Here is a 12,159-nt window from a genome sequence, read left to right as displayed (position 1 = left end):
CTCGGCAGAGGATGGGGTGTATGCGTTAGCCAAAAGCCTAGAAGTCGCATTCATGGTCTCACCGCGCCACACCGATGGAGTAACCAAAGAGCATCTAGGACCAATAGAATTGAGTCTTGATTACGACCTCATTGCAGCAGATGCCCGTTGATGGGCTGCACGGGGTCGCGGAATCAGTAATGCATTTAGAAGCGATCTGGTGCCGTCCGCCCACTGGCACAACACATCGTGAGGTTCTCCTTGGTCCGTACAACTTCAATTCCGTGCTTAATTCGGTACATGGTCACTGCAACAGATACAGTCTTGAGACAATAACGCCAGCTCAGCCCGATCGATAACCAAAATGCATCACTTCTTCAGGAACACTTTGTGCAAGGCGTGGTGAGCTGCGAAGTCGTGATGAAGCGTCTTGGATCCGCCAGCCGCCTTCGCCTTGATATCGCAGAGAACGCGAAATGCCACATCGAAGGGAAAAGGAGAATAAACCCCGCGTGTATGATAAAGTGTGTAAGCGCACGACGCCTTCAGTCGCTGGAGCAAGTCGTCGTCCTCGTTGTAGATGAGCATCTGGTCGAGAGATGGAGCGGATGCGAAGTCCCATGATACCTGCCGCAGGACATCTTGCCTGGACACGATAGGCCGGACGGTGAACGACTGATCTGGTTTGAGCCGCATCTCGTCTTGCCGTTCCTTGAAAATATCTCGTACGTGTTTCTCAATCAGGTCCAGGTCCCGCGTCTTCAACGCGCCGATCTTGGTTTCCTGCTGCTGCTCAGCGCTTGACCGCGCTGCAGCCCACGGTCGCAGTAGATGTTGATCTATTGGGTCGCGAGCCATATTATCTTGCAGCAATCGATCAATCTTGACGAGATGCCGCTCCGCTGCCTTTTGAGCCGCCCGCACGACAGCGTCCAGGACAAAGCACCGTGAATTAGCACGCTTGGCACACACTGGGTTCTGGGTTTCGGTGATCGCCGTCGCCAGTGCCCACCACGGTTTACCAGCCAGAAATTGACGGCGATCCCTTCGCGAAGCTTCAACTTTGATCTTCTTCCCGCTCTTCATGCCATCCAAAGCAACGCCACTGAATCTGTTATGAATGTGACAACGAGTCAACTCGGCACTACTAATCTATTTACTGAAACTCACAGATAAGCCAGACGGATAGCATCAGGATCATGGTAGCCTCTTGTGTACACAACGTAGTCGTGCATCGTCGAATAGAGGCCCTTTAAACTATCACTGCCGAGATTGGCGAGCACCACCTTCTGTTGTTCACGAGCGAGGTTGTCGGATTCCCTATGTAGCCGTAAAAAGTCAGATACCAGAGTCTTGTCTTCATCGATGTCCCTGGTTACGGAGGCTGGCTCCCACAGATATTTGCTGTCAGCATTATGGAAGCCCTGGACAATACGAGGATCGTGGATCACCAGGACTTCGTCGCCATCATAATCCCCTGAGGAGAGTCAATACAGCTCAAGGAGGAAGCCGAGGAACCCACCCCCAGCGAGCTCGGATGCCAGACTTCGAAATCCGGTTACTGGGAGGACGATGACATCGACATAATCTTTCAGCTCGGGGTAGACAACGGCCTTGACCTGACAGAGTCCCCGACCTCTTTGCTCAGCATTTCCAAGATAGTCAGTAATAAAAGTACTACCTTCTTCACGTCCGTGGGTAATTTGCAGGGATTCCGAGTGATCTGTTTTCATGAATGATATATTGTATCTGCATATTCGCGGCAGACGAGGAACCTACCAACACATCCCCCTCGAGTATGTCAGTTGACACTTCTTCCCCGTCAGGTGTTTTCATCTTCAAATTTCGTTGAGAACTTTTGATATGTACTTCACCTATCGCGAGCACTCCAACTGGATCTACAGTGAATGAGCACATATCCAGCTTGAAATCTAGAGAATCAATAAATGGTCACGGCACCTGGGACAATCCAAGCCCTTGCGGTCATCGGAGTCGGAATGAAAAGGCTCGATTTCCTCCGTTCTATAAGTTTCTTGATGGCCTCTCGATATTTCCTCCTCAGTACGATGCAAGAGTCCGGGGAGAACCCGCTCGACAAAAGCTCGATGACAGTTTCGGGAAGTGATGACGGACAGCCACTGATCTCGTCTGGCCACCATGCCGTCGACCGATCCTTAACTGCATTCTCTGGGACGCCATCGATCCCTTCCTCATCGTCGTCCTCACCGTCGTCAGCATGCAATGAGAAGTCTTTCCCCGTCAGTCCGCAAGCGCGCGCACGTACGGCTTCCTGCCGAGCGAGTCGCGCCCCTCGCACGCCCCAAGTCTTGTCAACAGCGTGCCACAGCTTGATGCACCCGTCTTCTCCTTCCCAGTCTGTCAACGAGTTGATACAGTCGTCCAGAGCGGTTTCCATGAGATTGACGAGCACCTGGGGATCCACTCCGTTCTCGCCGAGGTTCACCATCACTTCCCCGGACAGGCGCGACGGTGTCCTCATATGCGCGGGCCTCAGGACGTCTATAGTGGACAGGGTCGAGTCTGACAGCACTACCCCCGGGTCGTACTTGATCTTCTCTTGAGATGGTCGCAGCCATATCCGCGGCTCGGGGTCCTCATTCTCGGCTGCTCCGGGATGCAAAAGCAGTAGGCCCTGTGGCACGCACTGAATACGCGGAGCCGATGAAACGCGAATTGTTACTTACCTTCGCGCCCCTGACACGCACCTGCACAGCGACCGGCAGATAGTCCCATTCAAGTGTCTTCCGGAGAGCACGCAGCCCCGCTCGGTTGATGAAGCCGCAACCGTCTGTCATCTCCATCCAACTGGGTGGTTTCTTCACTTCGGGGTGGTGAAGCTTGTATGCTGGCCAAATTGCAGAGACTTGCTGCACGTAAATTCCTGTCCTTCTTCAGGAGTGAAGACCTACTTTGTTCATCGATGGGGTGAACATGGTCCGGAGCAAGGCCAACACCTGCCACTGAGCTCGATAGACCCAACCCCATACGGAAAGCCCATTTCCCAATGGTCTGACAGGGAGTGAGCTAGATGCCCCACATTCTCGAGCAGCACTCACTTGGTTCTGATTCAGTTCCATGGGATTATGCCAGTCTAAGAAGCGTTGAAGGGACCATCGGTCGTTCTGGTCGGGCATAATGGACTCGGTTCTCGGATCATACACCTCAGCCGTCCGGAACAAGAAGACCGTCCGTTCTTTCTCGTAAAATGCACGGAAAACCTGTCCATTAATGACGAACGGGCGGATGAACCATGCCTGCAGAGCTTCCGCACCGACGCCACCCTTCTCCTTGGGGAGGCTGACCCGCAGGTGGCTCGCAGACCCGAATTTCCGCGTGAATCGACACGAGGGGCCAAGCGTCGGTGGCTGCAACTCGATCTTGAGCGCTCCGCGCTCCGCTTTCTTCAACTTTGCGTGGAACCACACTGTTCCGTTGAATGGGGCGGAGCCATCTCCCCTCTTCTGGTCCTTGAGCATGTTTTCCTCTTCGTCTAGCGCTTGCCACGGGGACTATTGGGAGTCAGCGATGGCTTGTGTGATAAGCACGACGCATCACCTTCGCATCTCTCTCTCTCTTGAATGCAGTTTCCATATCCCCGTTCCGCGGATCCATCTCATCGTTACCCTCACTCATCCAGTTCACGTAGATGGACCTCGCAGCTCTGGGGGCGAACCTCGCGTTCGCGCCATCCTTGTCTCCACCGCAAAGCTTATTCAGCCAGTCGAGCTTGAGCGCGTCGTAGGTGAGGTACCTCGCCGTTTCCGACGAGGCGGTGGGGTGTTTCAACCCCAGCGACACGACGCGCGCGACCTCCCACCGCACGCCCACGCAGAGTTTCTCTATTGCCTTTTGCCAGTGCCACGATCCCTGCGCCTGGCGAGCACACGCGTGTCAGACAGACTCGCGCATACAACGGGCGTCCTTACGACTAGGACAGGCGCATCAGGGTCAGTGCGTGGGCACTTCTGCGCGGATCCCTGGGCTGTCTTGCCACCACTTGCGGCATCAGACTCGGAATACGAGCGCTTTGCTGGGACACGGGATTGGGCTCCAACGACTTCCGGTGGCCGCGACGTCGAACCTGCGGCCATACGAATCAGCTCGGAATAGCATACTTAGGCAAGACGCATATACAGACCCGCGTTATCGCCTTCCGTCGCGCGCCGGGATAACGACCTCGGGGCGACCGCTGGTATCGACATGCGTGCGGTTAGTCTCATCGTTTCCGTTTTAACACCAGAACAGCGCAGCTCACGTGTTAAATCCATACTGGCGAGCGCCTTGTCGTCAATATCATCATAATAGCCCTGGAGAAACGCGTCCATGTCGCGCATATACTAGTAAGCACCGGTAATCAAAGCATTTGCACCACGATGCATGCATAAGACCGTGACGAACCTGTGAACTCCCGCGCACGCCGTCCTTGTTAACACACTCGATGCCGAGCAAGGACGCATCCTATATCGATACAATATTCCACAGCATAATTTCACTCAGAACGCGACGCGTCGCGCCGGGAGCAAAGCGCACTCACCGAAGAACCCCCGGGCCCGCGAGCGCCCACACCATCAGCACAGCCCGCTCCTTCTCCTTCTCCCGCGGCGCCCAACACAGCTGCGGAGTCAAAACCACACTCAGGCTCGGGGCGTGTCTATCGAGACCAGAACATATAATAATATTGCACTCACCCAGCAAATCTGCATCCAGAAAACCAGGATACCACCCCAGGTCATCCTCGCTTGCACATCCTGAAGGCATCTTGGTGGTCAAATAAAAATCCCAGACACCCCCCTCCCTTTTATCATCCTCTCAACCTCTCTTCACCCACCCCAACCTTCGATTTCAGGGGCATAGGTCAGCAGGGCCCCCTCCTCCAGCAGCAATACATAAAGCTGGATTTTCGAAGCACTGTATTTCAACTCAAAGGTGTCAAGCAGCCTCCCAAACTGAACTTTCGAAGCAAGGCCCATGAGAGCCTCTCATGATTCGAAGCAAGCTTAAGCCAAATATGTTGGCAGTATATAAGCTGACATGTAGACACAGAGCTTGTTATATCAAGAGCAGATCACTGACTCCCAAAGCAGACCATTCCTATCGAGGCAATGATCAGCCCTTCAACGGGGCACTGGAACACCGATACAGGCGCATAACGCATTGCCTTAGTAATAGCGCGTCCGATCCGATGTAATTCATCGCCGCAGCAGCCTCTACTTTCCTCTACACCTAATTAATCTACAACGACCGCCGCAAAGAACATTCGCGCACGGCGCCTTTGGTTTCGTTCATAACGTGAACCTCGTAAAAGTAAAACAACCAATCATCTAATGAGCAGAACATCTCTCAATCTATCTACGCTTCCTTCTCCTCCTTCTCCCCCACTAGCGTCTCCGCATCCGACACGGCCGTCGATGACCCGAGCTCGTTGTACCGCGCAATCCGCAGGCGCTGCGCGGGCGGGATGGCCTTATCGTCCAAGCTCTGGCGGTAGCCGTGTTGCAGGATGCCAACGCGGTGCATCGAGAGCAGCTGCAGTAGCATACGACATCAGCTTTCCGCCCGACGTGGATAAGAGATAAGAAACAGGCCACTCACGTTATGCGCGGCGTTGGAGTGATCGTAGACACCGCCGAAGAACGCCGTCGTAGCGTCCTTGCCGATGTACTTCACGAGCAGATGCCGGCCGCCAGGGTGCTCGTCCAAGAAGGACGCGACATCGTGGATGAAGCCAGCAATCAAGATCAGCGGACGCTTCGCCGACTGTTCCTGGACTACGAGGACACGTCAGTTATCGTCACCGCAGATGAGTGCATGCGCGAGAACTTACAGCTGTCCCAAGAGACAATGGGCAGGTCGTTGCTATCCGGTGCCCAGGTGAGCTTCTCCTGCGTTTCCCGGAGCCGCTTGAGCTGCATAGTCAGCTGGCCTTTGCGGACTTCGTTATCAGGGAACGTCTAAATCCCCAAAGCATCAGTATATGCGTCTCATCCGGCATATAATCAAGCTCGAACGGACCTTGAGATGTGACGCGAGGCCGACCCACTGGCAGGCCATGATGAACCACTTTGTCGGGTCGTACTGGTACCACTTGATGGCGTTGCGGTAGTCCATGGGGAACTGGTGGTGGAAGTTGTGGTAGCCCTCGCCGATGGTGACGAGCGCGGTGATAACGTGGTCCCTGGGCGTGTGCTTGTCGTCGAACGGCGTCTCTCCCAGCCAGTGCGCTAGGGAGTTGACACAGAACGTCGACTGCCAAATAACATCAGCCTCCAATCGTAAAATGTAAGCACTGACGACTTACATGGTGCACGAACGTCAGGCGCAGAGCACCCGCGTAGAAGAACCCGCCCCACCAGTCACCCCAGAGCAGGCCCGGGACAACAGTCGGGAGCCCGAAGCCCATGCCAAGGATGAGCCAGACATACCAGCGGTGCTGCCACCTGACGACCTCGTTGCGGCTGAGGTCGCTGACGTCGGCGACGCCGGGCTTGCGGCGCGGCTTGAAGAGCATCCAGCCGACGTGCGACCACCAGAAGCCCTTCTGGGCCGAGTACGGGTCGAGTTCGGTGTCGGTGTAGCGATGGTGCGCACGGTGGCCGCGCGACCACCATTTGATGGAGCCCTCGACGGCGCCCGAGCCCGCGAGCGCGAGGAAGTACTGCAACGGCTTGGAGGCGTTGTACGACCGGTGCGCCCACAGACGGTGGTATCCGGCGGTGATACCTGCGTATATGCGCATATACCCACTAATTAGCGGCGCGAGGAAATAGAACAAGCGGTGGGCTTACCGAGGCCAGTCACGTAGTAGTAGAAGACGCTGAAGAGGCCCGTCTGCCATGTGAGCTTGGTCGTAAACGCGCCGTAGATCGCAAGTGCAGGTGTGATCGTGAGCGCGAGGACGCTGATCCACTGCAGCTCGCGGTACCAGTTGCTCCAGGTGATAGGCGGGAGCTCCTTCTGCGTCTTGAGCGTGTGCTGGACGTAGTTGTCGGGGATGTTGATGTCGATGGGCTCCGGCTCGAGATTTTTGAGCCGCTTGGTGGGCTCGGACGGCGGCGTCAGCGGCGGCGTGTAGGTCGCCATCTCGGGCGGCGGCGACTTGCGCGACGGGTAGACGGAGGACATTGCAGTCACCGTACAAGAGAGGAAAGAAAGGAGACAGAAAAGACGAAAGGAGGGCGCCGTAATGACGAGCAACGACGCCTGCGCATTATATACGCCCCGTCTGGGGCAGATACGATCCGTTGGGGCACAGAACCGCGCCACCTGCACAACCGCCGGGCCAACTTGGGCTGCTGTCCCCACTCTGCTGCGCCTGCGGGCACTTCAGCGTTGCCTGGGCCGCTCTCGATGGCTGTCGCCGACATACGCCCCCGCATTCGCTGTGTTTTCTGGCTTGACACCGTCCATCGTGCATCAAAACATATCCCGAAAAGGAAGGTCGCGTCCTTTGGGGACGGTGGCGTGGGTAAATTGTTCCTCCGCGAATTCAGAGAAAATGGCCCCGCGACAAATCCCCGATGACGATACGCCACGCCGCCATGGTCGCCTCCGCCGTCCACCGCGGCGTCGCCTTCGAGCTGCGCTCGCTGCGCATCCTCCAGGCGCACCTCTCCATGTCCCTCCAGCGCGTCGGCGGCAAGGCCGACGGCGGCGTCGACCTCCAGGGCTGGTGGTGGCTCCCGTCCAGGACCGCAGATGCAGAACACCCCCGGCGCGTCCGCGTCCTCGCGCAGTGCAAGGCCGAGAAGAAGAAGATGGGCCCGAACTACGTGCGCGAGATGGAGGGCGTCATGTCGCGCCAGCGCACCGACGCCGCCGTCGCGCTCCTCATATCCGAGTCTGCGTTTACCGCCGCGACCCTCCTCCGAGCAAACTCGTCCAGCGTGCCGTTCTTCCTGCTTCATTTTCCCGCGGAGGGAGACGGAGCTATCAATGCGGCGTTCTGGAACCCCGCGTTGGCTGGGGAGAGCGGTATCTTGGGCGGCGAGATCGACATACGTTGGGAGCGGGAGCCTTCGGGCGGCGGAGGCCGACCAGGGCTCTGGTACAAGGGAGAGAGGCTACGCAGTCTCATACCTCCACTGGCTAGCGTACCCGAATCAACAACGGGCCTAATCGAGGACCTCTAAGCCGCTCACTATGAAGTGCACGTGCCCCCAATACTCAGGCCAATCTGAAGGCGTTCAGCCGCAGGCCATGTGGTGTCCAATAACCGTCCTATCCAGCGGGGGCAGGTCTGTCCCTTCGCTGCAAGGAACTGCATAACCATCATCTGGCGTCCGTCTCCGTTCTATATTCCGCTCAACCACCCCTAGCGCAATTAGAGCTGAGAGCGGGCAGCACGCGGAAGGGGGGTGTACGGAGGTAGTATCTACTGCAATGCCCGGCGGATACAAACCATTGCTACATAGTAATCACAATAATAGCGTGGTATGAGCGCATCTGTTGTCTACTGCGATCCTGATACAACAGCATCTCGCAAGGTGTCTGTATGTAGATAAGGAGTCGTGATTTGATGGCCCGACCTGTGCGGTCCCACTGTGACTGGGAACTTGAATATATAGCAGTAATGCGATATTCGCTAGGAAGCGAGATGATAGCGTACCTTGCAGTAAGCCGCCCCGGCTCGCATTCAGCTCTAGACGGCGCTCGTCATCTGGAGCCCCCAAAGGAGAGGAGACCCCATCTGGGTACACTCCTTCACCACGTCCAAGCTGTAGTGTGCAACGTACCTGAGACTCGATGCGGGGACGAGTACATCGCCGGTCGTATCACATTTATTGCCCAGCGCTTGTCGGAAATAAAAGCGACACGACCGACGAACGTCGCGTCTCTTCACCTGATGTCTACCACCCGCTCTCCCATCCACGTAACTTGTAGGAACCAGGCTTCAGTGCACTGCGATGCCAAAGAAACCGAACCAAGCCCATCAGCTTTCCGTTCTTGGCCACCCCGCAGGCGGTTCCTCCATCAAGTGGAATATACCAGAGTGCGGGGCAGCCGGGGCAGCATCGACGAGGGAGTCGTCTCTGGATGTGAAGCTCGCATCATGTGGGCTCAGGCTCGGGCTCGGTGGAGGGGTTACCTATGTACCTATCTAGTTCATGGAAGGGGTCTGGAGGTAGATGGTCATGACAGCGAGTACGGGGGGTGGCAGGGAAGGACGAATCTGGCGAAGGCGACGACTGCCACTGTCAAGGCTGCGCACAGGTCGAATTGAATCACCTGAACCTACTTCGGCACACACGTAATAGGAGCAAATTGGCGACACGAGAGCGGTGTGTTCGCTCCGACATGATACGGGTGTCTGGCGCGGAGCCAGAGTGTCGAAGAGTAAAGTCAATACTCACAGGGCGTTCAGATCCGCGGGGTGCAGCTCGCCAGGCGCGCATACATCCAGTAGGTAGCCGCATAACACAAAGTCCGCGATATGCTTCGCACCACAGGATAAGATGCACGTACGGTGTCCCTGCGCTCGAGGGGACCCCCTTAGCATCCCAAACAACTCCGCCATCGTCGATATGCAGGGTCACTAAGGGGGGCCGCTCTGGCGTGCTTTTAGAGAAGAAAGTCGGGCTGGAAGGGAACGTTAGGAAACACTGGAACGCGGGTCTCCCTGGGATGTACAGTTAGTCTCTCCTGCCTGTACGTCCTCTCTGCGGTTCTCATCGAGGCCATCCGCGGGATGAAATGATATGTCATTCGCTCGACGCTCGTGGAGAGACGTGAGTGTCCATGTCAAAGCCTTCGGCGACGCCTCATCCGTCGCGGGTAGACACGTCGAGCACGTCCTCGTCGTATAATCCCAGAGAATCGGAAGAAAGGAAAGCTGAAACTGAAGACCAACTGAAGACGCCTACGCGTCGAGCAGACGAGGAGTCGTGGAGAAAACATACCGGCGGCATACCACGTGGCCACTATTTCCTGAAAAGGGTTACACACGCAGCATCAAGTTCACCTTCCAGCACCGGGAGGTCATCAAGGCGCGCTGACGGCTTGATGTGCTGGTCTATCGCAGCTCAATAATAACACTCGACTTCCCATGTATACTGGTCATATCAGCCCAGACCGGACCCGGGTCGTTAGGCAGAGATCAGGACGTTTAGGGCGGCTGGCAGGATAGATATAACGACATGTCAGCCTCCCGGGGTGCAGTGGACACTGCGTGCCCCCCACTTCCCTTCGTTTTGCTCTGTCTTAGATTTTCTTTCTTCATTTCTTCTTGCGCAGGCGTGAAGAACATTTCAAGTGAGCTGGTATGGAACCCACTATTTACGCATCGTATGAAGCGGCGGGCGTGGTGGTGAGTGCAGTCCGAATCCGTCCATGGTCATTTATTTGTCTCTAAGTTTGAGCGCGTAGGTGATTGTCGTGGCTGCATGTCTATCTGTCCTTGCTGTTACTATAGCTTTTCTAGTAAGTAGCTATGTTATGACACCAAGCGAGGTCGTGTCTGAAGCAGCTAATATTGCCAAGACGGGAGCGACTCGTACACTGGCGCGGAAGGATACCCACCTCAGGCCCTACTTCATTTCACTCTTACTCGCTAATGTTATTCAATCCGTCGGTACAATCATGAACGCTAGATGGGTACGCCACGGTTACGTCTTCGGGGACAGATTCTGCGCAGTGCAAGGTAGGACTTCCGCTTTCACGCGGCCTTTCACTAGCCAGAAAACTGAGTGCTCTCTACAGGGGCCCTCAAACATGCGGGAAATATTGCGACTGCAGTATGGTAGGTATCTGTAGCAGAACTCTGTGTTTCCGGCGCTCAGAGTCTATGCAGGGCTTTCATGGTCGCAGCTCACCTGTTCCACCTGCTCTTCCTCCGCTGGAAGTCTACCAAGGCGGGCTTGTACATCTCACTCGCGTTCGGGTGGGCCATGGTCTTGTTCATAGTCCTTCTTGGCCCGACGGTCATCACAAAGCCCAAGGATGGTCCTTACTTTGGCGTCTCTGGTCTCTGGTGGGCGGAGTCTCCTTCCCCCCTTCCGGTACATTCTAACAGACATTCACACAGGTGTTGGATTACTCCCAACTACCCTCGCGAGCAGTTCTTCCTCGAGTATTTCCTAGTGCGTATATATCCCAGCATATTACCGTAGGCTCGACCAATCAACTTGACGTACGCAGGAGTTCGTCTCGGCAGGCGTCGGCTTCTTCCTGTACAGCGCGATTCTCCTTCGAGTCCGCGGCAACCTGATCAAGACCGAAGGGAAATGGCACCTGCGCTGGGTCCCCCGGGGCCAAAGCTGGCAGCTCGCGATCACGCGCGACTACATCGACTCTGCAATAGTGCGCGTCGCCGCGCACATGGTGTGGTGAGTTCCTTTCTTCCCGTTCACATCCTACTTCGAGGCAATGCTGAGCGAATGTGGCTTGACAGGTACCCTGTGAGTGCTCTGTCTGTCGATGTCATCTATGGGGAAACGGATGTTGATTGTCGACCCACGATGGTATGCACTTGCAGATCGCGTATAGCCTGTTGCTGCTCCCAATCGCCTTGGCTCGCATGACCGAGCTCGCTATGAACCTGCCACCCTGGGTAACCATCGCCTGCGACTTCATTTTCAACCTGAACGGTAAAACAACTCCCCACACCTTCGCCCTATCTGTATTATCATTAAGTTTCTTCCCTTCAGGATTGATCAACGTCATCCTCCTCGTCACCACGAAGCGGCTCCTGCCAGACACCAACGTCCTGCCCACCTTCAGCACCCCACGCAAAGCGCTGGACCTGTCATCCCCCGAGGCGGTCGGCATCACGCCCTTCACGCTGACATCCCAGCAGACGCCGCAGATGGCTGAGCGACGGATCGTGCCTTTGGTGCGCAGTGATAGCAACAGTAGTTTCTCGAGCGTGGACTCGGAGACGCCTTTGGTGCAGTCTCAGAGCACGCGCCGCGAGTATTCAATAAGGCAGTCATGACGACATTCGTGCTTGGTGTAGATGTGAGATGTACTGTACATACGGTCGCGAGCGCGGTTGTGTAAACTTGTTGTACTGTACATATAGATTGTTGTAATACTTAGTGCATTTGATGCAGCCGTTAATGTTCCTGGTTTCCTTCCAACCTCGTGCACCCAAGCTTACCTGGCATGCTCTACCTCCATCATGATACGACGACGTCTTACGGTAGGTGCACCATGTCTGCTTGA

General features: G+C 55.9%; 4 protein-coding genes across 4 annotated transcripts; 2 read left to right on the top strand and 2 right to left on the bottom strand.

Moving 5' to 3' along the window:
* Window positions 1-348: 348 nt before the first annotated feature.
* On the bottom strand, window positions 349-4,758 carry GLOTRDRAFT_139696 (uncharacterized protein; the record flags this gene model as incomplete). Its single annotated transcript, XM_007869608.1, has 16 exons — window positions 349-1,090; window positions 1,150-1,456; window positions 1,502-1,598; window positions 1,661-1,702; window positions 1,759-1,877; window positions 1,939-2,632; window positions 2,685-2,845; window positions 2,910-3,009; window positions 3,057-3,509; window positions 3,556-3,873; window positions 3,927-4,081; window positions 4,139-4,189; window positions 4,256-4,307; window positions 4,399-4,458; window positions 4,535-4,614; window positions 4,689-4,758. The coding sequence occupies 16 exons, from the start codon at window positions 4,756-4,758 to the stop codon at window positions 349-351; spliced, it is 3,501 nt and encodes a 1,166-aa protein (XP_007867799.1).
* A 591-nt stretch (window positions 4,759-5,349) lies between these two features.
* GLOTRDRAFT_45129 (delta 9-fatty acid desaturase protein) lies at window positions 5,350-7,080 on the bottom strand (the record flags this gene model as incomplete). Its single annotated transcript, XM_007869535.1, has 6 exons — window positions 5,350-5,526; window positions 5,593-5,768; window positions 5,825-5,951; window positions 6,013-6,246; window positions 6,299-6,720; window positions 6,786-7,080. 6 exons carry the CDS (start codon window positions 7,078-7,080, stop codon window positions 5,350-5,352), a joined length of 1,431 nt encoding a protein of 476 aa, XP_007867726.1.
* A 458-nt stretch (window positions 7,081-7,538) lies between these two features.
* On the top strand, window positions 7,539-8,440 carry GLOTRDRAFT_139694 (uncharacterized protein; the record flags this gene model as incomplete). The annotated part of the gene is made up of 1 exon (XM_007869607.1): window positions 7,539-8,440. One exon carries the CDS (start codon window positions 7,539-7,541, stop codon window positions 8,127-8,129), a length of 591 nt encoding a protein of 196 aa, XP_007867798.1. The 3' UTR covers window positions 8,130-8,440.
* Window positions 8,441-9,974: 1,534 nt separating this feature from the next.
* Window positions 9,975-11,929, top strand: GLOTRDRAFT_139693 (uncharacterized protein; the record flags this gene model as incomplete). The annotated part of the gene is made up of 9 exons (XM_007869606.1): window positions 9,975-10,303; window positions 10,363-10,416; window positions 10,477-10,636; window positions 10,696-10,735; window positions 10,787-10,966; window positions 11,021-11,075; window positions 11,134-11,321; window positions 11,387-11,393; window positions 11,471-11,929. Exons 1-9 carry the CDS (start codon window positions 10,259-10,261, stop codon window positions 11,927-11,929), a joined length of 1,188 nt encoding a protein of 395 aa, XP_007867797.1. The 5' UTR covers window positions 9,975-10,258.
* Between the last annotated feature and the right edge of the window lie 230 nt (window positions 11,930-12,159).

This window comes from Gloeophyllum trabeum, assembly GCF_000344685.1.
Source record: "Gloeophyllum trabeum ATCC 11539 unplaced genomic scaffold GLOTRscaffold_00010, whole genome shotgun sequence".
NCBI lineage: Eukaryota > Fungi > Basidiomycota > Agaricomycetes > Gloeophyllales > Gloeophyllaceae > Gloeophyllum > Gloeophyllum trabeum.
This window is presented reverse-complemented; position numbering and strand designations above follow the sequence as displayed.